This window comes from Stegodyphus dumicola, chromosome X1 (assembly GCF_044657685.1).
Source record: "Stegodyphus dumicola isolate Sdum_Otavi_A_Nest chromosome X1, ASM4465768v1".
Classification (NCBI taxonomy): domain Eukaryota; kingdom Metazoa; phylum Arthropoda; class Arachnida; order Araneae; family Eresidae; genus Stegodyphus; species Stegodyphus dumicola.
In genome coordinates, this window is record NC_140780.1 from 48,914,078 (window position 1) to 48,938,514 (window position 24,437).

The 24,437-nt window shown below is 32.7% G+C and overlaps 1 protein-coding gene across 2 annotated transcripts in view; it reads right to left on the reverse strand.

Moving 5' to 3' along the window:
• Positions 1-24,437, reverse strand: part of LOC118191145 (potassium voltage-gated channel subfamily KQT member 1-like) — a 144,931-nt gene that overhangs the window by 59,071 nt on the left and 61,423 nt on the right. For both annotated transcript variants that reach the window (XM_035361949.2, XM_085807798.1), the window contains exons 4-7: positions 22,230-22,320; positions 13,581-13,707; positions 11,854-11,932; positions 3,138-3,234 (exon numbers count right to left, since the gene is read on the reverse strand). In XM_035361949.2, coding sequence (XP_035217840.1) covers positions 3,138-3,234; positions 11,854-11,932; positions 13,581-13,707; positions 22,230-22,320 — 394 coding nt within the window. The remainder of the gene's footprint in view (positions 1-3,137; positions 3,235-11,853; positions 11,933-13,580; positions 13,708-22,229; positions 22,321-24,437) is intronic.

Here is a 24,437-nt window from a genome sequence, read left to right on the forward strand (position 1 = left end):
TCATATTTGGGTTTCAAATGGTTTTTTATTAATTACATTAATGGTGTAAATATGTAAAAAATATCAGTAAAAATAGTCGTTAAAAGTACTTTATTATTGATGTTTATGTACTATATTATTAAAAAGCTTATTTTTAATTAGCTCGGTTTTGTACTGATAAGCAATAACTATTACGATATGAAAGAGTAAAAGAAATAAAATAGTTTGCTGACATTTAGGAAAATTTCATCAGATGATGTACATAAAAAAGAATGTATAATTGCTTTTAAACCGCTACGTTTATCATTCTTTTATATTTATGAAAGATATCTCCCTCTTTACTCAGGTTCACTGTATTCAAGTCGATAAGACCAATGAATGGAATGATGAACCTGGTAATTCATTCCAACCTGGTATTTCAAACTGAGTGAATGGGCTGGCTGTGTAAGCTGCAGAGAGTTATTAAAATTTTAACTAAAGAGCTCATACTTTATCTTATTAAAATATTTATCGGAGTGTAATTAAATGTTTCACTTCTTAGAAAAAGAGATAATACAAATAATTGTGAATAAAAAGGAAAAAAATTACAAAATATAAGTATCACGAAATAGTGCAGCATAATAGCATAAAGTAGCGAATAAATGTACGTGGCACAAGCTACCGCACATTATTTTTTTCTTTCACATTAGTTGATCTTCTACGAGGATCTAAGCCCAGCAATGATTTTTTTTTCAAAAACTTTTTTACATATGGTTTAGGATTAAATTTTCTTAAAAGTTTTTCCATTTAAGGATATTGTCACTAAATCTAAAATGGGTTCTGCAGTCAAAGAGCTCACTTTTTCATAGAAATATTGTTCATCAACTTTGAAGGTCGTTTAGACTTATGTACGAAATTCAGTGAGTAACATGTGTTTTTCTTTGAATAAATAAACTAGCAAACAAAAATAAGGAGCTTAGGAATTAGAGGCAAATTTAAAAAAGGATCGCATAAGCTCACTCCCTTGCATCTTACCATTGTTATGTAAGCATTTTCGTGGTTTTCTTTAAGTGTAATATAAATATGAGCCATTTTTCCCTAGAAAATTCTCCACAAAAGCATACCTTCCTTTTGTTCTTAGCCTTCATATGCTTTGCCATATTCAGTTAAAAAACACACAAACCCTCATTATTCTTAACATGATTAAGTAAACAATTTCACGTTAGATGGTAGCTTTGTCACAACCGAACCGGTTTCATTTTTTGAAATACTGAAAATCCATTAAAAATTGGTGTTAATTTCTTCCATATATTGTTGAGGAAATTTTAATAATAATCTACAGTTTGATGAAAACAAACAAATATCCAAATTATTTGCACGTCCAGTAAAGGCTTTTAAAAACTAGTTCAAACGGAAAATTCACAGTTTAAACTGCTTTTCATAAACAATTACAGTGCTAATTCAGTTGGAATTGGATCAGATTATTAGTTTGTAGCAGTGTGTTCCAAGCTTTTTCAGCCTCATGACTTACATGTGTATATTGCTCAAGGGGGGGGGGAAGGAAAATCCTAGACAAAAAAATCGTGCAATAATGAAATGTTAATACACAGATATATATATATATACCTAATCAATTAAATCATCTGTTAATTATAATTTAATTCACAATTATAAGTAGATTTATGTTATTAATATTCCAGAAAAGTGCATACTAAAAGAGCACTTCAAAACATTTCGCGGTTTATATAATTTATCTCCATTTTGGTACCATGTACATCCACGAACACATTTTGATAACTACTGACTTACAGTAAAAAATAGCTCACAGTTCTCTATGTAGCTCCATTCTAGTTATTATTTTAATATAAGGATATTTGAGTATATTTAACGAGACCTAAGAACAACTTGCTGAAAAAAAAAAAAAAACTCTCCCCTTATGACCTAGCACACCCGTTTACTTTCCCCTTCGTAATCAACATGGAGGTAGGAAGTCCTTTCTTACCTCCACGGTAATTAATGTCATTCTTTCTTTCTTGACCACAACTAAGACGACACGACATCATAAACGACTTTAACAAGTGTCATCAAGAATTTATTCTTTCTAACAGACACAAATGGCGTCAATCCTCAAACAAGGGACCACGACAGTGGAGCTGATCCCTTAACCCAGGGATTAAATGCAGCTGAAGACCCGAGAGCTCGGCTTCGGCACTTCTCGTTTTTTAAATGATATCATAATTCAGGCCGGAACTCGATTATATTCAGTTATTGTTTAATTATTTCTCATTATTTTAACTCAGTTTATTACCTTTTTTTATCTTGTATTATTTAGTTTATTACTTATTTTATCACGTCATTTAATTTTAATCATTCATTATTCTATACATCTGTATTTATTTATTTTTCCTGACAGCTTTCCATAGGGTTCCGACACTTCTAATTTTATAAATTAAACTGTGCCTTAATCAAATAAATTATTTACATCTAAGTACAGTCAGCTTTCGATCAACCACATTAACGTCGGGAATGACTCCCCCCCCCCCACGATTCACTACAGTAACATCAAGCATGACCCCACAGATAATCCTAGGGCAGTCAAGAAACGCAGCAAAAAGGAATAACCCATATTATTATTAATATAAAAATGCTATTAAGTATTCATTTATATTTTCAAGCAATTTAATCTGGAGAATAAGTTCATTTGGTTGTGTAAATTAAATCAGTATTCAAAGTTCATTCTTTCTTCCTCTCTCTCTCTCGAGCGATCGCACATACCCTCTCTCGCTTCATATTTGTATCCTGTTCATTTTTCTTTAAGTTACTGTATTTTTAACGAGAGACGCGAAACAGAAGTATTAATGGTTGTTTACTTGATTTATTTTTAAGATAGAGCAACTTACTTTTAACGAATGCTTTAACAATGTTTATATATTCCAGATTATGTACAATTAAATTATATATGTTGTGATTAAAAACTCGCAAATTATGCCATCGCTATTTATTAGATGAATATGAAGCATGTGCAATACAAAAAAGAAGTCAATGCTTATGCTCATTTGAATAATAAATATTCTTAAATAACAGATCAATTTTAAAAATAAAAATAGAAAAACGGATTCAAAATTTAAAAAATTAAATATTTTCATAAAACTACAAGATATTTGAAAAAGACATAGCACCTGTCGATGAACAAATACAACTGAGCCTAATAGACGCCACGTTCCTCCTTGTCGGTCAACATGTAGCATACGCAAGATCTGAAGAAATCTAATTCCACTGAAAAAGAATACACACGCAAATATTATCATAATTCATAATGTTCTTCATCATATTCTAAACAATGTAAAATTACTTTCGAGAATAAGGGCAACTGCAGTAACTTATCTCAATTTTACGTAAGTTATACTTCACTAGCACTTTATGAAAGCATAAAATTTAGTTTATTTTAAAATTATTAACTTTGGAGGTACTTTACAGAAAATTTAAACAATGCATTTATTACGTAGATAGAATTTTGAAATTTATGCAAATGACAAAAGATGTAGACACATTTGTAGAAGCACAATTTGAAAGTCTCATTCTTTCAAGGTAGGAAAGAGTAATCATGAACCGTGAGATTAATTAAAGAAAATGCAAAAAATTATGAAGCCTTTTGATTCATAAGTTGATGATTATGTGTTCTAAATTTCTACTTATGATATTCAAGCAAAGAAACCATTCCTAATGATGCAAATTTCTGTTTGATTGAATTAGCCAGCAGCAAGAAAGATTACTTTTTCTGACAAAATATTTGGAAAGACATCTAGAAAAATGTAATAAATTCTTCTTAAAAGCTCTTTTTACTCTGCATATAATGCAGAATAAAAGATTTAGGTCAACGAAGGTACTTGACAGTTTAATCAATAGGAAGACCTCAATTACAGTGGCTAGATACAATGATGATAGTTGACAATGCAATGAGAATAGTTGACAATCTTGAAAGCAGACTGAGTATCAGTTTTCAATTCGTTGGAGAATTCGTCACAAGTTTTGAAAATTAGGACAATTTATTTAGGTTTTTGTACTTATATTAAAGTGTCCTAATAAAAGAACTGAGTTATTTCCTAAAATACAGTACAAAGTCTGAAATCCGGACGTCCATTATCCGGAATGATCTAAAATCCGAACCTCAAAGCCACAAAAATTTTTTTTTTTTGTTTTTTTTGTTTTTTTTTTTGTTTTTTGGTATCATCTTTGAAAGAGACGTTCGTTGCAACAGGCGCCTGGGACTGGAGTGTCCTATCCCTATCGAATTTATGTCACTTCTCGAATTTTGATCTCTTAAGGTGCGTAAAGGCATATCTTTTTGTAAGGCAGTTATAGCAATCTTTTTTTCTAAGCAATAGTCCGTGATAAGCAATCAAGTTGAAGATTTGTGCATAATTTGACTGATGGGATGACATAAGCAATTGAAAGGCAGTAACTGGAGGATCAGTTCGTAGAATCAAGAGTACAAGTTTTTTTCTTTTCTTCTCTTTTTTTTTTTTTTTTTTCTTTTGGGTATGCTTTATGCATGCGCATTTGATTTTTCCTTCCATAATAAAACGTGTGGAGATTTTCACTTAAAAATTCCGATTCTTAATTTCACTTAGGCACTAAATAAAATACCTTGTTATAGAAAAACAATCATGTAAGCATAAATTTGTGAGATTAATAATTTAGCTCCGTAGCTGAGTATCTGCTTGGCATAAATCTCAAACGTTCCTATCCGTTTACCGCTGTTCGCAGCGCTTACCGAAAATATTCACCTATTTTATATCCATGACGCTGACCTGGCGAGTCATTATTTACTATATTTTGCTTTCATCACCGCATGTTTGTCAATACATGACTGCTTCAGTAATAAATCATTGCAGTGATGTCTAAACTTTTTTTATAGTATTAGTAATTGAATAACAAGAGTATGGCAACCTTTTATGCTAACATTACGCTTGGCGATGATTATAGATTTTTAAATGCTCTAAGAAATGTTGACGAGGAAAAATTCAACAAAAATTTCTTTACCTATGCTAAAAACAGATTTTGTTAATGAAACTCATAAGCCAAAAGATTACATTTAATGCTATTTTAATTAAGAATAACTGATATGTTATTCTCCATAAACCCAGAAGCGGCGGCAGAATATGTCAGCACCGGACGGCAGAATTTAGGGAAGACGAAATTTTTGGAATTTGGGGAAGCACCGAGCGGCAAAATTAAGGGATGGGAAGTTTTTTATGATTTTAGGGGAAGCACCGGGATGCAAAGTTTAGGTGCGGTGAAAATTTAGAACTTAGAAAGGCGCTTTGTAGCAGAATTTACGACCCGTAGAAACTGCACTATGCGGTATTTAGCGCCGGCTCTAGATAAAGCGTTAAGTATATATGGGAGTTTATTTATTTAGGACTCATTAGTTTTAAGCATGTGCAAGAAATAAACGTAGGTGTAGTAAATAACTAAACTAATACAATTCAGGCTTAATTCAGTACGCAATAAGAGCAAGACAAAATTTAGCGAAACAACTTAGCTTTCATCGCCAATCTTGTGATACACAGCCAATAATGTATCTAGGACGTTATTAACCCATTAACCGCCAAAACTACAAGGAATGTTTCTTTTCTCATGAAAATAATAACAAATATTAAATTAAGCATTTATAAAATAAATTTACATTGAAAATTAAAAAAAAAATTTTAAAAAAAATGCTCTTACCTGTGGAAAAATCGAGTGTTGCATTCGCGAAACGTCAGCTGAATAAGACTACGGATGTTTAGTGAGTAGGATTGTACTCGTGTGATGTTTCTTTTGAGTGGAGCGCAGGATTACGTTTTAGCTGTATAACGTTTTATAAATCTACAAATCACTTTACTTGTAATTAATTTAATATTAAAATATACATTGTGTTTCTTTTACAAATACAGATTATTTCATTTGAAAGATTCAAGCATGAAAAGCTTGATTACAATCCTGATGTAAAGCTACATTACATACTTTGCATCTATAAACAGTCCGGCTATGATACACTTTACAACAAAGAGTACCATAGCCATCAACGGACTTTACGATAAAATATCTACCATCTCCATGCAATGGTTTTTGAATGCTGAATTTACTAGGTCTTCTTGTTGCTGATGTATTTCTAACTAATTCTACAACCTCAACAGGAGAGTTTACAAAAGGAATAATGCATTCTCGCGTCTGAAATCTAAAAGAAACTTTATATTTCCAGTAGTAAAAAGTGGTGATATTTAGTTAAGTTTAGATACGGTCTCACCTCATATAGTTTATCAGTATTGTCAAATGCAAATTCTGCTTCATATTCCTGTACTGCAAACGTGAGACAGGAACAGGAATGTCCTTATCAAAAGACCAATACATTTTTTCTTGAGGTGAAGAATGATATCTTGTAAGCAATAATATTTTAAAATTTCTTCTCATATAGGTTTCAGATGCAATAAATTCTGGGCCTTTTTTTTTTTTTTTTTTTTTTTTTCTGAGCGTATGTATTTTTCTGTTCAACGAGAACAGAGTAAATGTCTAAACCAAAAAGAAAATCGAAAATCTGTGCACCAGTTTTACCTAGTGTTTTGTCTTTTATAATTTCTCTTCTATCTCTTTCTTCATTTTCATGTTCTTCTTGAGACATAACTAACAATTCCTTTTTTATCCACTTCAAGATTTCAGTCTTCTGCTTTTTAAACTTTTTAGTATGACTATAACTGCTTTTAGAAGGCTGAAACTTACTTCTTACTGAATTTCAACTTCCCCAGCAGTATCATTTGGTAAAATATCATTATCATTATTTAAAACATTGCCATTCCTTTCCTCTTCGTCACGTCTGCAATTTCTGGGGGAACAACAACAATATCAGTTTCTTTCTGGTCATTATTAACATTATTTTTATCTGTTTTTTTCATCAAAAAAATCTTTGAAGGGCTTCTTCTAATGTAAGATACCTCGTTCTAGGCATTTTTAAACAACCAGAACATGAACAAGAACATCGAAAGGAATGAGTGAAAAGGAGATTGACTACCCGTTTCCTGCTGACGTTGCGTTACCGCAACACCTGTTTTCCCTTCCTTCCCAACACAAATATAAACATATGACTGATGTGTTCTGATAAACGGTGACCTTGACTAAAAATAGATCACTCATAAAGACGGCGATTCTTTCGCTAAATATTTTTCGCAAAAATACCTGGTCGAAAATTTTGCTTAAAGTATGAGATTAATTATTATAAACAAAATGATTGTTGAAGGCAATTATGTTTTTACAGAAATAATCTTCATAATATTCCCTACATAAAATCATCTGCTGGTACAAAATATCTTAGGTTTATATACGCATTTATTTTGACCGTTGCGGTTAATGGGTTAAGCTAGGCTAAATTATCTTTACTGATTCTAAGGCATTTCAGTTAATGTAGCGGACTGCGCTGCTCCCTAATCTTTCAGTTTGATCCAGCTTATTATTTTTTTTTTTTTTTTTTTTTTGCAGACTGTTATTATTACGGCAATTTTATAAAAACTAAGCATGAACTTTCGATTATGTCGAAAAGAGTTCCCAATTCGAGAGCTGCCAAAGGATCTACAAAGCAAAATCATGTTTCGATGTCCATGAAAGAAAAAGTGAAATTGCTGCAAAAAATGGATAAAAGCATATCCGTCTCAAAATTTGGCATTGGAAAGTCAACTGTATATGACATAAGAAAAAGAAAAGGAACTTTTTGAATTTTTTTGTGGAAGCAACTTAAACAACTTACATTAAAAGAAATGTTTAATAAAGTAAACAAATAAATATTAAGCTTTTTTTTTTTTTTTTTTTTGTAAATTTTGATACCTTTTAGATCATAATTGTTCTTTATTTCATAAATTAAGATTTCACATTTTTAATCGTAAAATTTCTGCATGCCATCTTATCAGATTTAAATTGATGATCTAATATCCGGAAAAATCCCAAATCCAGAATCGCCGAAGTCCCGACGAGTCCGGACTTTGGATATCGGACTTTGTACTGTATTAACTCTAGACACAGTATGCGTCCAATTAAAAAAAGATTCAAAAAAAAAAAAAAAAAAAGAAAAGAAAAAGAAAAAGAAAAAAAAAAAGAAAAGAAAAGAAAAGAAAAAAAAGAAAAGAAAAAGGAAACATAATTTTATAAAAACAACTTTTACATAGTAAATAGGATGGGATATGTAAATCCCAAAATACAACTTTTCATATGGCCTTCTTTGGACCAAATTTTCAGCTAATGAAATATTCATTACACTTTAACTAGTTAAATTCATTTTTCCTAATCTACTAAACAGGATCTCAATATTAGATCATTTTGCATAAAATACATTTTCGTCTCAGTAAGGCAGCCAAATGTTTTGTATTATGCAAGACTATCCAGCTGGTTTGGTAGAAGCTGTTAATGTCTTAATAATATTGGTAAGAAAATTCGTCCTACGAACATACTTATCGTTCTGCACATCGCCAGTTCAGAAGCACAGAGGTTGGTACCCAGAGTTTATTGTTTATACGCATGAGTTAAACAAAAAATTATTTATTCTCGACTGTGATAAGCAACGCAAGGAAGTCGCAGCTTCAACAGAGACAAGTTCTCACTCTTACTTATTGTTTTATTTATTGATGCTTTTCCACTGCAGCCCACATTAAGCTAACAAACCACGCAAAATCTTGTACAAATACATAATTTTCTGATAAATTGTCTAAAATCGATCTTGCCTTTGTAATTTTGAATTTAGTATACCAAACTAAAACCATAAGCCACTTTAGTAAGCATTTTAGCGCTTCTATCAAACTAGCTGAATCTCATTACAGTCTCAAACTTATCGTTACTTATTTTTAGGAAGCTAGTATAAATTAAATCTGCATTGCAGTTATGTAACATAAATGTATTTGACCAAACATAATAATTTACATAATTATTACATATCATATGAAGGAAATAACTGAAATGCAATTAAAGTACAGAGAGAATTGTTTGCTTTATGCACCATTTATGAGTGTACTTACATGTTTAAAACATACAAATAAATGCTAGTATCTAATAAGATCATTCCATAAAAATCAAAATTAAAAATTTAGTCGCTCAGGAACTTCATGAACTTAGTAATTTGACCAGCTCAGCCGTGCTCACCACAAAGGTTGAATAGTTAAAACCGTTATAGCGGTAGTTTCATCCAGGTTCAGGTTCCTCAGCAGAACTAGTTTGCTGCATGAGATATTTTAAAGTTTACACCAGTGCTTAAATTGCACCAGTGCTTAAATTGCTTAGGCACTTCCTTTAATGAAACTGAACCATAATTTGAACAAAACATTCTTTTGCTATCGAAACATTTTGTTTTAGAAATAAATAACACATGAAAATCGATGCTTACTTTTGAATGCATGCCTCTCTTTCTCTGCAAAACAAACTCTGGATAAAAAGTTCAGATTTTTAAGCGAGAAGACAAGAAACGACCTGCACATGTCGAAACCTTGCCCTTCAGGAAGTGCAAAAATGCAAAAAATTTACAAGAAGTTGTTTGGAAATGAGTAAATGTCTTTTTTTGTTCCCGAAAATATTAATGGTGATTTCTTTGGTAGTACCGTTGTATCTGCTGACTCGATATAACAAGGACTGAACCTTCTAGACTCTTTGAGACGGTTTTACTCGGTATCGGTTGTTTCTGTAGCCCACGATTTACAACAGGAAAGAAAAGAGGAACCGTCAACCATCGTTTATATTCCTAAATGTACCCGAAGCGACAACCGGTCTAACACAGTGAAATATTAAGATAAACAGCTCAAACACATCCAGCACTAGTAATTACCCGCAGAAACCGCACATGTTGAACCGTTCAAAACGATGTAGTCAAATATAAAGGATTTGATCATTTATACATAGCCTTAGTTCGTTCTTCAGCTTATCTTACAGTAATTAGAATTTGGAAGCATTTTTCTCCCTGTCACACATTTTGCTTCACAGTTATAATTAAATCAGAAAGGCATCGTGGTTAAAAAGTGTTAGCTCTTCTACCTTTGTTTTCGTACCTCCACCATTAAAATTTTCAGCCAAATTATGATGCTGCTTCGAGCATTATCTCTATTCCCAATAGGAATGATTTAACCGATTTATCTTTTCATTGATGGGCTGAAAAAGAACAATTTTTGTTTCTACCAGCCCTCAAATAGTAGATTATATTTTGCCTTCAGAGCTTGCTCGAGCTTAGCTCTTCTGTTTCTCAGTTTTTGAATGAACTGTTATCTCAGTCGGAGCTATAGATAAGTATGATGTTCGATATTTTGTAATTAATTGTTTCGTCTTAATTTAATTTATTAAATTTTATTGGTTTATTTACATTTTATTGTAGTTGTAGAGTCATTAGGGTTTTTTTTTTCGGGGGGGGGAGCAAGCTAGATGAAAAATTAGCAATGCCTTCACCGGGAATCGAACCACGGACCTCTGGAATACGGGCCCAGCGTGCAGAACCACTACACCACGAAGGCACCCTAGGAAAGCTGGAAAAATACCTTATATAGTTATTAATTACTTTATTCATTTACTGTTCTGTGTTTCCTGACGGCCTCCCATAGAACTACAGCACTTCTAATTTCAGAAATTAAGCCCTGATTTGCATCATATGTAATATGCATTTAAGTCAATTTTCTCTATAAAAAAACCTTTCACAATGGCTCGCTGCTAAGGCAGACATATCTTCAGTGCTTTACCATAATTAACAATTAAATCAAACCGGTTCATTCCTAAAAATTTACATAATGCATTTTACTACAACTTCAACATCTCAAGTTAATATATTACTGATTTTCAAGGTAAAAATTTTTTAATGCTTTCAATGTGAGATTAAAGATTAATTCATGAGCCCATGTACACATGGGTACACTTGTGCCAACATAGTATTTTATGAAAGGGCAACCCATATTTGGATTAAATATAACAGTTTCAGTTAAGTATATTCAATATTCTACGCAATATGTTTTTATTTACTTTGTCAAAAAGCTTTAGCTTCAATTTTGTGCATTAAAGAAAAATTTTTACAGTAGACATTGCTTAATGTGATCGCGCTTAATGTTATCATTGGGATTGTTAACGAATTGCCAAAGTCCCGCATTTCTGTATGCGAAAAAAAAATTACATCGCTTACTGTAATCAACAATTCGGTTACTAGGATCAAAATATTTTAGAATGAATTTTTTAAACTTAAATAAAGTAGGCAAATAAGTTTAAAATGCATTATAAAATTTGCCAAGTTACAGAGAAATGTCGCCATGTAAGACATTAAGTCGTCAAATAACTTGGTTTCGATTTTAATCAACCATTTAAAATAAGGCAAAAAAAGGGGAGCTTCATTTGACATAGATTTTCAATAAATCTAATAATTTTGAGGGGATTAGATGCAGGCCCCTCTTCTTCGGGAACAAAAAAAATTCTGCAGAAATTTTTTCCTAGGGGGAGGGGAATTCCTCGAAAACATCTACGTCAAACTAAGGTTGCTTTTTTTTGACCAATTTTAAATTTCACAACTTATATCGCCGAGTTCTCTTCCAGAGAGCGATGCCCTTCGATTAAGGTTACAGAACTGGTCGAATAATTTCAAGAAACGTTGTGAACCGTTCATTAATAAACTCCTGCATTAAAGAAATTATGAAAAGTTCATAAATCAACTTCCGAATTTTCCTTATGAAAATGCTGCGAAGGTGTTTATTATTATGTTTCTAGTTATATTCGTGTTAAATCCCAATGTTATTTTGAAGGATATTTTTTCTCATCATTTGATGTTATCATTCGGTTAATGTTACCAAAATAATCGTAGAGAAACGTGATCACATTAAACGCCCCCCTACTGTATACCATTCCCGATCCACTTACCGTATAGCTGACGTAGCAAAAACTTGACCATTTGATCCAACAGCCAGGACTAATATAGAGGCAACAACTACAATAAGATCTGAAAATGCAACATATAGTAATGTAACAAACATTTTTATTGCCACTGTTAATATTTCATTAAAACAAAATTATAAAGCATTAAAAAATCTTTTAACATATGCGTTACTATTACTTAGCGTTAGACTTATCAGCAATTAAAATTTTTATTTTTATCAAAGAGGGAAATCTACCATTTTGACAGACTGGCATTTCTAGTCTTAAACAACTCTAGAACAACTGAATTTTAAATTATTCTCAGTGCTTTCAAAAATTACAAAGTATGTCTGAAAGTACATCATTCTTCTTTTATGATGGGTATAAAAAAGCTTTTCGCATATTCTAATGAATAAAAGCATTCTAAAGCTTTGCTTTTCAATTATGCAAGAGTTTCCTATGAATGTTAAATAATACACAAATCAGAAGAGTTTTAGTTATTCATTTAGTATAGCTTAAGAAAGGTGATTTTTTTTTCTTATCAACTCAGTTCTACAACAGCATCATAGCTACTATAAGTAAGATAATAGTTTTGCATCTTCTTGGAGACGGGGAGGAGTAATTAAAAATACAGTAGAGACCGGCGAATCTTATAAAAAGTTATATTTCATAACTTTACTATAAATGATATTTTTTTTAATGTAAAAATGCCAAAAGACAAATATCTGCGTCATTTAAAACATTCTTGTAACTTAAGTATACCTGTATATCGCGAAAGGACTTGCAGGAACAATGTTTAAGTACTGAAAAATGGAACTTATGTTTACGTTACATAAGAGTAAAAAAAATCGTGAATTTTACCTAAATATACACAAATATTTACAACAGTCTTCAACAGCATGTTATTTTTTAAAGAAAATAAAAATTAAAAAACAAGAAAAGCTTCTTCATATAGCAACAATATATACCAACTAAAATATGTCGGTGAAATGAGACCATAATATTTCATGAAGCAAAACATATATTCTACGTTCTTACTTCAAAAATAGAAATATACTTTTATTATCACACAGACAGCCTGATAGCAAGTCAGTTACCCTTCAGTGATGCATTTATAGCAACACAAACATAGTTAAGGGCGGACTTATAATTTTGTCACGCCTAAACTAAAAATGCTATGTATCTTCTAAATTCAGCTATTTTTTCGCTCTGTTTATTTATTTCAGTTGACGAATATTAGTTATGGTAATAATAAATCACAATTAAATTTCTCATACAGTTACATGTTATAAATAATAAACTAAGTATGTATTTATGATTTATAATGTGATACTACAAAAACGCAAGAAGTCATGCGCACGCACACACCAAAAAAATTAAGAAAAACTGTAATAAAATGCCAAAAAAAAAAATAATAATAACTGTCATTAAGTACATTCAGAAAATATAGAATAGTTACACTTGGCATTTGGGTTTGGACAACAGAAAGAAATTTTGTTATATTTCTCTTAAGTATTATTTTTAATAGAAATTTACCCAAAATATAGATTTATTTCTAAGATTCCTAAAAGCAAATTTCAGTTTTAATTATCTTACTTTAGTTTTCAAAAACAAATACTTTTGATAATCCTTCTCTAGATACCAAAGTACTAACTAACTAGCGTTTTTTTTTTTTTTTTTTTTTTTCATAACAATATGATTATTTAAATCCAACATGCACAAGGTTTACTTACCGATAATGGATATGGGTTTTCTTGCAAAACGCAGTCGGCCTAAGAAACCCATATATTTACTTCGGCAGCCAGCAGACCACAAGCGAACTAAATACTCAACTCCAAAAAACACTACTAAGACTGTTTCCTAAAATTAACGGTTTAAAAAAAGTAAAAAATTATATAAATTAAAAAACCGCATTCATTTAAAAAAATTTACCTTTAAAAAATAAGAATTAATGATTATACGGATGGAAATCAAAAAATTAGTTACAACAAAAAGTAATTATAGTTTGGCAGAATTGCGCACATAGAATAGAGTTCATGCCTATGCCTTTTAATAGGCAAGACTGAAGCATAACTTATACTATGAATCATTCTTATTATCCCAAAATCACTTCTCACAAAAATTATATTTAAAAAGAAACTGTGGATATTCTTTTATTTAACAACAGTTCAAAATACAGTTAATTCTGTAACTCGTAATTATTTATTTACATAAATATCCGTAACACCCACACACTGAATAAAATTCTCCTTAGTCTATACAGAATTTTTAAAGATTTTTCTACTGCAGCAATTATTTGATTAACAAGTTAATTCATCCCTGTGAAGGCTGAGTTAAATAAAATTGTGCTAATCAAATATAAAAATATGTAGTATAAGATATGATAATTTATTAGACCATTTTCCCTACACAGTAACTAACTCTATTTATGGAATTCACCCAGAAATCTGACATTGTACTTCTACCAGTTCGCTTACTGCTATTAGATGAAAAACTAGTTCCCATACAGTTTTCTTTTCTTTTTTTTTTTTTTTTTTTTCCTTAATACCGTTAAAGATTATGTCGCTGGTTTCCAAAGTGTAGGTCGTGACCTACCAGTGAATTTTGATGGATCGCGAACTTTTTGAAATTCTTCTTTCCTTACAGTATAATTATATACATTTAATTATAATTATGAAGTAATTTATTATTATCAGTTATTTATTAATATAGTTTGTTCATAAATCATTTCATTATTACATTAAGGAATTAGTATGCATGTGGGTCACGATAAACCACAACTATCTGCACGTGGGCTGCGAAGCCATAAAGATTTTGAAACACCGTTATAAGCACTAGTTGGAGTGAGGACACTCATTGCAGTCTTCCATCCATTAAAAAAAAATGCTTTATTTTAATCCAGTTCTTTTTTTTTTTTTTTTTTTTTTTTTTTAAACAACGTAGGAACTAACCGAAGTAAGTTTCGGATCGAAGACTACAATCAAAACCGTATACTAACAGGAATCCTATTCTGAGTGCAGTCTTATATCCATATTAACAAAAAGAACTCCATTTCAATCACTTTTTTTTTTTTTTTTTTCTGATTTGCTGTATACCGTATTGTAGATGAAGCCATATAACTAATTTATAAATAACAGCTTGTCTAAAAATGCTTCATGTTCTAACTTCACCCATTTAAAAAACGCACCTAATTCTGATTGCGTTTCATAACTTTCATACCTTTTAAACATTTTTAATTCTTTATCTAAAACAATAACTTTTGATTTTTGGAAACAGGTAGTCTCGCTTTCACGACCTTCAATCAATGGAACTGAAGTCTAAAAATTCTATCAAATTAATTTCTATAGGCAACATTTTAAAGAATGCTGAGCTAGTCTTAAGTTTTCAAAAAAATTCCTTTGCTGTGGGACCAGTTCGAAGGAATAACATTTCGTTTGGATACCCTTAATCTTGCTTTTAACGCCGAATTCACATACTTCAGCCAATAACAAAGCAGTGAAGAATCTTTTCAAATGTAAAGTTATGATTAGTGAACTAACAGCCGATTATTGTGAAGAAATTCGGAGAAAACCACAGTTTGGGCATATAAATTATCGATATGATCCATGGGAAAATCGGGGGGGGGATGTTGCAATGAATCAGTTGAGAATTTGAACTGTTGTAAAATCTTACATATTTCATCAATGCGGTTTCTACTTTGCATCAGAGTCAGCTTAGTAAGTAAGGACAGCAGCCTGGCTTTGTACTGCGAGTTATCAAAAAAGATTAAGTAGCGCCTGTTGTTACGTCTGATATACCCTTAACTTAAAATTACTAAAGAAACAGCCTTGTATTTGGCTTAGATATAGACAAAAAAAAAAAAAATAAATAAATAAATAAATAAAAACTGGATCGATTTTGAGGGCAAACAGGTCCCTTCTCATCAGGAGCAAAGAAATTTGCAAGACTGGAAAGCAGACAAATTCCAAGTGCAGTTGTATGCTGCGATTATCGTGCACGACTTCTTCCGTTATGAAGTTTCGTTATGTTATGAAGTTCGTGCCGCTAAGGGCGCTTGAAGTAAAGTAATACATAAGTTGGGTTGTAGACAGAAAAGCAGACGGCGCAACGGTCCTATTTATACACTACTGCAGTAAAGCGAACAGGAAAGTAGCGTCATCTGTCGGCAAAAATAGCAACGAAAATTGCCTTTAACGATGACTGAGCTTGATAAAAATAAATGTTGTCTGGTGTTAAAAGATTGCGAAATCGCGTTAAGGGACGGCTGACCGTATTTTTATAATATTATAAAGAAATTTCATAAACTACATAGACGGTCTGTTAATGCGAGTAATAATTCAGTTGTAGAGAGTACCTCACTTTGCAATTCTAAGTTAATGTTGGAAGTGAGGAATCTAAGAACTGATAAGAGAATAATCGCTTGCGTTCGGTGACAAGAAACAACACGATAGAAGAGTCCCTTTATTATTCTAATAAGATTTAACAAACTCCGCCTGGGAGCGTATAAGCAACGCCCGCACTTGGACTTGAACTAAAAAGACCAAGAATTAAACCAAAACTAAGATTAACTAAAAGAAGTATAGCCGAAGCTATCAAGGTTCAATTTGAGTTGGCCCCTTAACTTATTTTACTACGAAGCTTAGCAAGGGCCTGAGTACGGCCGAGCGAAAAAACAGCTTTGAGAGAGAGAGTGGCCAAAAAGGCAGACGCGCGTAAATCAGAAACTCTGATTCTCTCTGACTCAGTCAGTAACTTCGCGGTTTAAATACCGCTCCTCCTCATTAAATATTCAGCAAGATTACAAAAATACGTTCTGGCCAGAAGTAGTAAGTTGAAGTTAAGAATTTGACAGGAAAGGAACTTTAACTTAAAATTTAACTGTTAATAAAATTAACATAATTCTTACACAGTGAATGTAAAAATATTATTACATTGTTGACACTGCAGCATTATGTTTGCGTTCCACAAGTAAGTTTTACTTAATTTACAGCTTTCCTTTTGCCCTATTTCACGATGAGGTTCACTCATTCCAAAATTTATGTAGATTATAGTGGCAAGTAGTTTTGCTATAAAGTTAGAAGAATAGCCCCTAGCTGTGTGTGAGAAATCACCCTATATGCGGTCAGGTTGTAAATTTAGAACCCCTTTTTTTCACGGGGGGGCTGAAAAGGAGGGGATAATCTTGCTCGTGGTCTTGAGAAAATGTGGGGGTCGTTTAAACATCTAACTTCTCTACATTCAATTTTTATACAGAGGAAAATACAAATTGAATTCTTCGAATGAATGCAATTTCGTACAATGAAAATATATTAGTGAACTATAAACTGTCAGGCAAATAACATCTTTTTTTTAAAGTAGGAGTAGGGAGACAGATATTTGTTACATCAATGAATTTGTAGTAAATATTGAATTTTTCATTTTTAATGCTATGTTACATGTATGCGAAGTAGCTGAGTATCTGAGAAAATAGTCTTAACCCAAATGGCTTTCAACCTTTTCACGTCTAAGGACTGTTTTTCAATTTCATTGTGGTCGCTGCTTTTTGGTTAATTTTCTAATGACATATAAACATTGAATTGTTTTTAATTTGAGACTTATGAATAAAATAACGCAAACTAGACTGCAGAACATTCTTCAGAATGAAGTTAATACTGAAAAATACATTTATCCTATTATCCAATTTTATCCTACAACAAATGTTTTAAAAAGTGTGGAATTAGCAGTGCACTAGGTGGAAATAAGGATGACACTGTGTTTTAGAAAAGTGGCAAATCTAGTTACAGTGACAACCTAAGTGAAAATAACTATGATTTTAGCAACAGTGATGACGAATTTCTGGGATTCTAAGAAACGCTGATGTACTTGCTATTTTTTTAATGCAACAGTTCCGTTTTCGTTGTATAAAATGTTATCATTAAAATAGGTACTTAATTCTTTTCTGTCTAAGTGTTTTTCCCAATTTTTAACCTGATAAATCACTGCGCGTCTTACAGGCCAAGAAATTGAGGTATAGTATAAATCGCCTTTCATTTCGTATCAGTGCCGACGATTTCGATGAAAAAGGGTACCTTTTTAAAAACGAAATTCTTAACGAAGAAAAGCCGTTTTATGTACAGCATAATGTCTAAAAATACAGTCAAATTAAACAGTAATCTTGACTTTAATGCTTTTGTATGCATTTCTTGAATTGATCAGTTAATGTAAATTTGTAATTTAAAAAAATGTATAATATTTTATTTAGTTACATGCTAGTTATCTGTGCTTCGTTTCTGGTATAGAACCCCCCCCCCCCTCCCAGATAAAAGCGTTTTGCTCCTCGATCGCAAAAATTTCTCGATTTTCCATTACTTAACCAGTGGAATTTCCCTAGTTTTCCCACCAATAAAATTACAGCTCTGCTATAACAACTCGGTAAAATATTTGCAGCTATCTACACATAAATTGAATGTTTATTTAAAAATAAAATATTTCCTAATTTTTATATCCCTTTTCTAGTTTATATGATATTTCAAAATTTAACGATATCAGTTAATGAAATACTCGCAAGTAATATAATCGTTCTGCGAAATATATTCTTGATTCCAAACCCTTACTGTTAGGCATCAGCCCATCGCTCTTAGAATACATTATTTAGTTCAAAGGGGCAATTCGCCCAGAAGGATTATTAATTTCATTTTGGCATTTTGCGTTGAAAACTATAAATCGAATCACTTTTCAAATTGTTGCCACCAAATATTATCGCCCTGTATTATATTTAAAGAAATTAAATAATGAAGAGTCTGCATGAATGTATGTATGTTTTGATAAAACGACGGTACCTAGAGCCATCAAAATTTGAATAACGTAATCTTCCATAGAATATCGGCTGTGGAAGCCCTAATTTAAATTTAAAATTTGTTTTATTATCGATTTCATATTTTATAACACTTCAAAGAATTTCTGATTAACAAACTCAGCGATTTCAAAGCGAGCAATGCCAACATTGTACGAAAAAAAAAAAAAACATTTTATCTCCAGCGCGCGATATATATTCCTGATACATTGAGACCTAAGAACACTTTTCTTTTAAAATATATCTCCCCTTATGATCCCTGACACAACCGTTTACTTTCCCATTCCGTAATTAACGTCAGTCTTCTGCTCTTGACCGCATTTGCAAAGCCACCGTGTGTGAAACTTTTTGGAGTTAACGTTGCCTGCTTGCAGCGGGAATTCTCTCCTGGCAATTAATCGTTGTCTCACGTCAGACTCAAAGTCGCAAGACATATTTGGTACGGTAAGCTTACAACTGAGTCACTGTTAGCGATAAAGGCATTTAAAGAAAAAATTTTCTTTATATACCAACAATTTAACCATTAAAACAAAATATAAATGGAAAAGTTGTCCAAGATACAAGACAGAAATTGTTCCTCTCCACACACACATACACAAAAAGCATTATGCCATAGAAGTCAAAAGTTAATGAATACAAGTCCACAGCTCCTATGGTAGAAGAGTTATAATGCTGAAATATATCAATCCTCAAAATATGACCCTTTCAGTATACACTTGTGTTAAAACTCGCAAAAGTCTTTGATGTCTTTCAGTTCATTCACTGTTGCGTTTCTCAGTTTTCCGATTGAAAAATGACTATCTTTAAGTCGACTTGCCAGTTCAGTTACACAAAAACAAGGGAGTTTCTATTCTGGCTAGAAATTCGGGAACTAGAAGCAACCTGTGAGCAGAATTATTAATCAGTAATAGTACAGAAAAAGAGGAAAAAAAATAAGTTTCCTCTAAAGACTGAAATTAATTTAAGGCAATGCACACTTCTTTAGAGATAATAAAAAACCACAATCCAGATGTAAACTTAGTCTGGCATAACGGCCCTTTGAAATATCGGGACCCTTCGCTATATGCAACGTGCCGTGCGACCTTATAAATTTGCTTCTGCATACTGTAAAATACCTTTCACTGCTAAAAAATACATGAGAGGCACATCACATTTAATAAAATGCAAAATATTCCCATTGTTTAGTATTTATTTAAAATGAAAAAGCAAGCTGTAGTTCAAGGGGGGAAAATAGCATATCTTGCTTCTTGAATAGAATTAGAAGAATAATGTATTCCTGAAGATGGGGCAGTATGCATCTCAAATTCATTTACACTTTCCATTTCAAATCAATGCTTAAAATGAAGTTATTAAGATAATTTTTGTAGTTTTGTTTGAAATCAATGGCAGAAACAGAATTACTATGACTATTGTATACTGCTATTAAGACCTTCCATTGTTATTAAGAAACCAATTCCATTTATATAACAGCCCCTATCAAAAGGGGAAGAAAGGCAGAGGGATAGATAACATATTTCATATTAGTACAACTTCAATTAAATATATTTCATTTTATTGGAAAATTCTTTAGTATTCATGTTTCAAAATAAAATTTACCAATTAATTTCATTTTTAATCACGATTATTTACATTTCATATAACGTACCTTATGTAGAGTGGGACAAATAAAAGTGGCCCCGAGAACAGAGTTCCAGATTAAAAAGAAATACAGCAAAGGAAAGTGAATAATCGTGGCCCGGACGAGTGGATACGATTGGACGTAAATGTATGCATATAACCACACTACGTGACGCGCACTCGACGTGTACGCACACTACGTTATCCAAACCAGTTCAGCGCATAGTACAGGCTGTGTCAGTGTGAGTTGAGCAGTGCGAAGGTGAAGCTGGTACTGACAGTGCAGCAGAGGGTTTCCGTTGTAGAAAGTTACGTTACAAAAATGTCGTGGAAACAGTGTGGTCAGCTGTTTGCTCATAAGTTTAATGGTGTCAAAGTGCAAGCAAAGAGCCATGCAGCGATTAGTCAGAAAATGGCGTCAGACAGGATCTGTTTGGAACAAATCAGAAAACATTCCCAAACATGTCCGAACACTAGAAAATGTGGCTGCAGTTCAGCAGAAAATGATTCAGAGTTTTACCAAATCAACCCGACGCCTGTCGCAAGAGATCGACATATCACGTTGATCATGCGGACGAATACTCCACCTGGACCTGAAAATGCATCCCTACAGAGTTCTGTTGTTTAAATGCATTAAAACCAGCGAATGCTTTTTAGCGCCTCCAGTTTTGTGATTGGCTGTTCACTGAGATGTCAATGAATGGTTTGGACGTGGATCTTTTCTTTATTTCTGATTAACACATTGAGCGCGGCGACGAATTTGCTGTCCTTTCCGTTTAGCCGGCAGCGAGCTAAGCCGTACTTTTGTTTAGAATGTTTCAATACATTTCCTTAAAACTAAATTTGATCACATTTCATTGAGACTATATTTATTTTTTAACTTTAATACTGTCGGTCCCGCGGACCGACGCCAGCCAAACGAAAATTCCAGTGCTGGTCCCCAGGGACGGACGCCGGCCACACGGAAAGTTCACTGTCGGTTCCAGGGGACCGGCGCCGCGCTCAACGTGTTAAGCCTGATTTCAGCTGAGTGGTTATGTCAACTCACAGCGGAGAATACGCATACTTTCCACCAAACAACCATTGCATGATCAGGGTCTGGTGTGCAGTGTCTGCACGCCGCGTTATTGGTTCCATCTTCTTTCATCAGACGCTGAATTCGGAGCTTTACTTTTCCGCCATTTTTCATCCATTTGTGACAACATTAACTGAGGAGGAAAAAACTAAAACTTACTTCTAACAGGACGAAGTAACTGCCCATAAGCCGGCAGCACCCTGGAACACATTTACACAATCTTCACGCCTGACAGATTTGTTAGCAGAGGTTAGTCTGGTCTCCGCCCTAGCTAGCTCCCCCGGTCAGCTGATCTCTCAGTGTGCGATTACTTTTTGTGGGCAACCCTCAAGTCTAATGTGCATCGCAACAAACCTCATAGTCTTCAAGAACTGCAGCAGACCATTTCGGATGAGATTGCAGCAATTTCTGCAGTCTAGCTTCGATCTGCCTTCAATAACTTGCTGACCAGGGTCCAAAAATGTCAAGAGATGAATGGTGGTCAATTTCAATATCTACTGTAGTTAGATTAGCACTATATTTCCTTTCTTTTGCTGTGTTTCTTTGTAATCTAGAACTCTGTTCTCCGGGCCACTTTTGTTTGACCCACCCTGTATATTATTCATTCCAAATTTATAGCTATAATATATTATCCTCATTTCAAAACAATCCTGTTGTACCCATGCATTATTTTCACACAGAAACTATACCCTTTAGCATAGATTCAGTTATATACAGTAGTTTTTATTAACTGCATAACCATGTATTGATTTATAGCCATATGGACGAGGTACGACTGTATTTCTTTATATAAACACGCATATATATATATAAATACTCCTAATGCAAAATCTTTGAAATTTTATTAAATATACATACCATCCAAAACAATGTTTCTATAGCAAAATCAGTATACTGGTCAATAGTAGATAGCACACTGAATATAAGACAAACGAGGACAATTAAAAACCTGGAAAAGAGTAAATTATGTAACTCATATGCACTTCAAAATACTAAATTTTGCTTCAATGTGAATTTGCTATTCTTTAAAATATTGATTTATTGATTTAATATGTCTAATTATGCAGAATCATTAGGCTTGTCGAAGCAAGAAACGTGAAAAATGTGAATGCCTTCGCCGGGATTCAAATTCCAGACTTTCTAATTGCTAGCAGAAGTGCTTCTAATCACACGACGAAGACACACTGTATTGCAGGGAGAAAATACTTCACATCCTTCTCCATTTGAAGAGCGACTGGGCAGACGGAGACCCAAGTCGCCAAATCTTGGTGGTGACGAATTACCATACGCCACATTTAACTTCGGACGCCACTCTAGACCGTTTAGATATTTGTTACAGCCAGGAAATACAACGAGCCAAGGATACCCTCGCAGGGATTCGAACTCTGGATCTCTCGACTGTTAGCCGGACACGTTTCCAATTACAACTCGAAGACACACAGTAAGGAGGGAGAAAATATCTTACAAATACTTTGGAAAATTTTTCTTTCTGGAAAGAATGATTAAGCTTCAAATTAAATTTAAAATAAATTAAAACAGCAGGAAAGTTAAAAGAACAATAACAAACAAATAAAACAATTATTTTTCTTTCCCAATATATATATTTCACTTTTTTCAGAAAAACTAGACAAGACTAATAGTTATACATATATAAAAATTAAACTTTCTAAACTTCTTTTAATTAAGATTATATTTCTTAATAACTCATTATTTTATAAAACATCTTGACCAGAAAGTATACCTACATATACATCAGAGTTCTACCACTTTATAGCTATATAGGTAATAAAAGACATCGGTGAATTGAAATTCACAGAAATCTTATGCGAAATGAGCAGCGATAATACAAGTGCAGGTAGTTGAACAACAGAAGTAATTTTGTGGGCTATAGCGTGGCGATAACGTGGTAAATTATGATATATTCCCATACCGCATTACCCAGTTATCATAATATAGTAAATTCTGAAAAAAGCCTCACCATGTGCAAAGAAGAATTACACAAAAGATAGCAATTCTTCCCATCACCCCCCAAAAAGAGATACACATTTTCTGCATCAGGTTGGTGATTTTCAGCATCATGGAAAAAGTCAATGTTTCATTCAAACAGAGCATATTCAAGTCTAATCAATCCTTTCTTAAGTTTATTTCTAACATGACTGTAACTTTTCAGTGGCAGACTCAAGTAATATTTGTTATATTCGACTTTCATACGAGGCAGTAGCATTTACAGGAAATTGGATGGGACCAAAAATTTTAAAAGGTTCGTTATAAGACAACATCGCTGTAGCGGGTTTTGACTTATAATAAAAAAACAGAAATTACTTATTAACAAGTATTAGAAAAATCTATAAACAGTACACAAAGCTGAAAGATTAAGTTTTTCGGATGGAAAAATGACAACTTTCTGGCAAAGCAATTTTTGATGGACGGGGAAAATTGGTCGAATTGGAGGAAAAACGTTTAGGAAAATGGGATAAAAGGAAAAAATACAGGCCTAGTAAAACAGTTATAATAAACAATTTTGGGGATATATACACTGAAGCCTCCAGAAGGCAATTATCTGGGGTTCCAGATAATTTTGTTGTTCTGTGCTGTAATCGCAGTACAGAACATACGAAATAGTCAAATGAATTTCAATTGCAAGAAAGGCTTATCTGAGTTTGAGCAGAGCTTTATGCGCTCGCTAACTTTTATTTAAATATGGTCAATAGATAGGCTGTCAAATAATATTTTTATACGTTATCGTTCTCATGATATCCCTACACTACAAGTACAGTTTAAAAATTAATAAGATTTAATTATGCATAACAGTTTTACTTTTCTTTTAACCAGTCTCATCAGTTAGCTCAGAGGGCTTCAAAATGTTCAGTTTCACGATTATGATACGCATTTGCGACTAATTTGTATTCGCAACGATAAAAAAGTTTGCCATACCTGGTCTGATTGTTTTTAATGTTTTATGTAATTTCAGTTTTTTTAACCCACAGCTTTATGGAGCTAATTTTTTTCCTCTTTCTTCGCGCATTTCGAAGCGGGTTTTCATAAAATTTCTTTAGAAGCCATCGT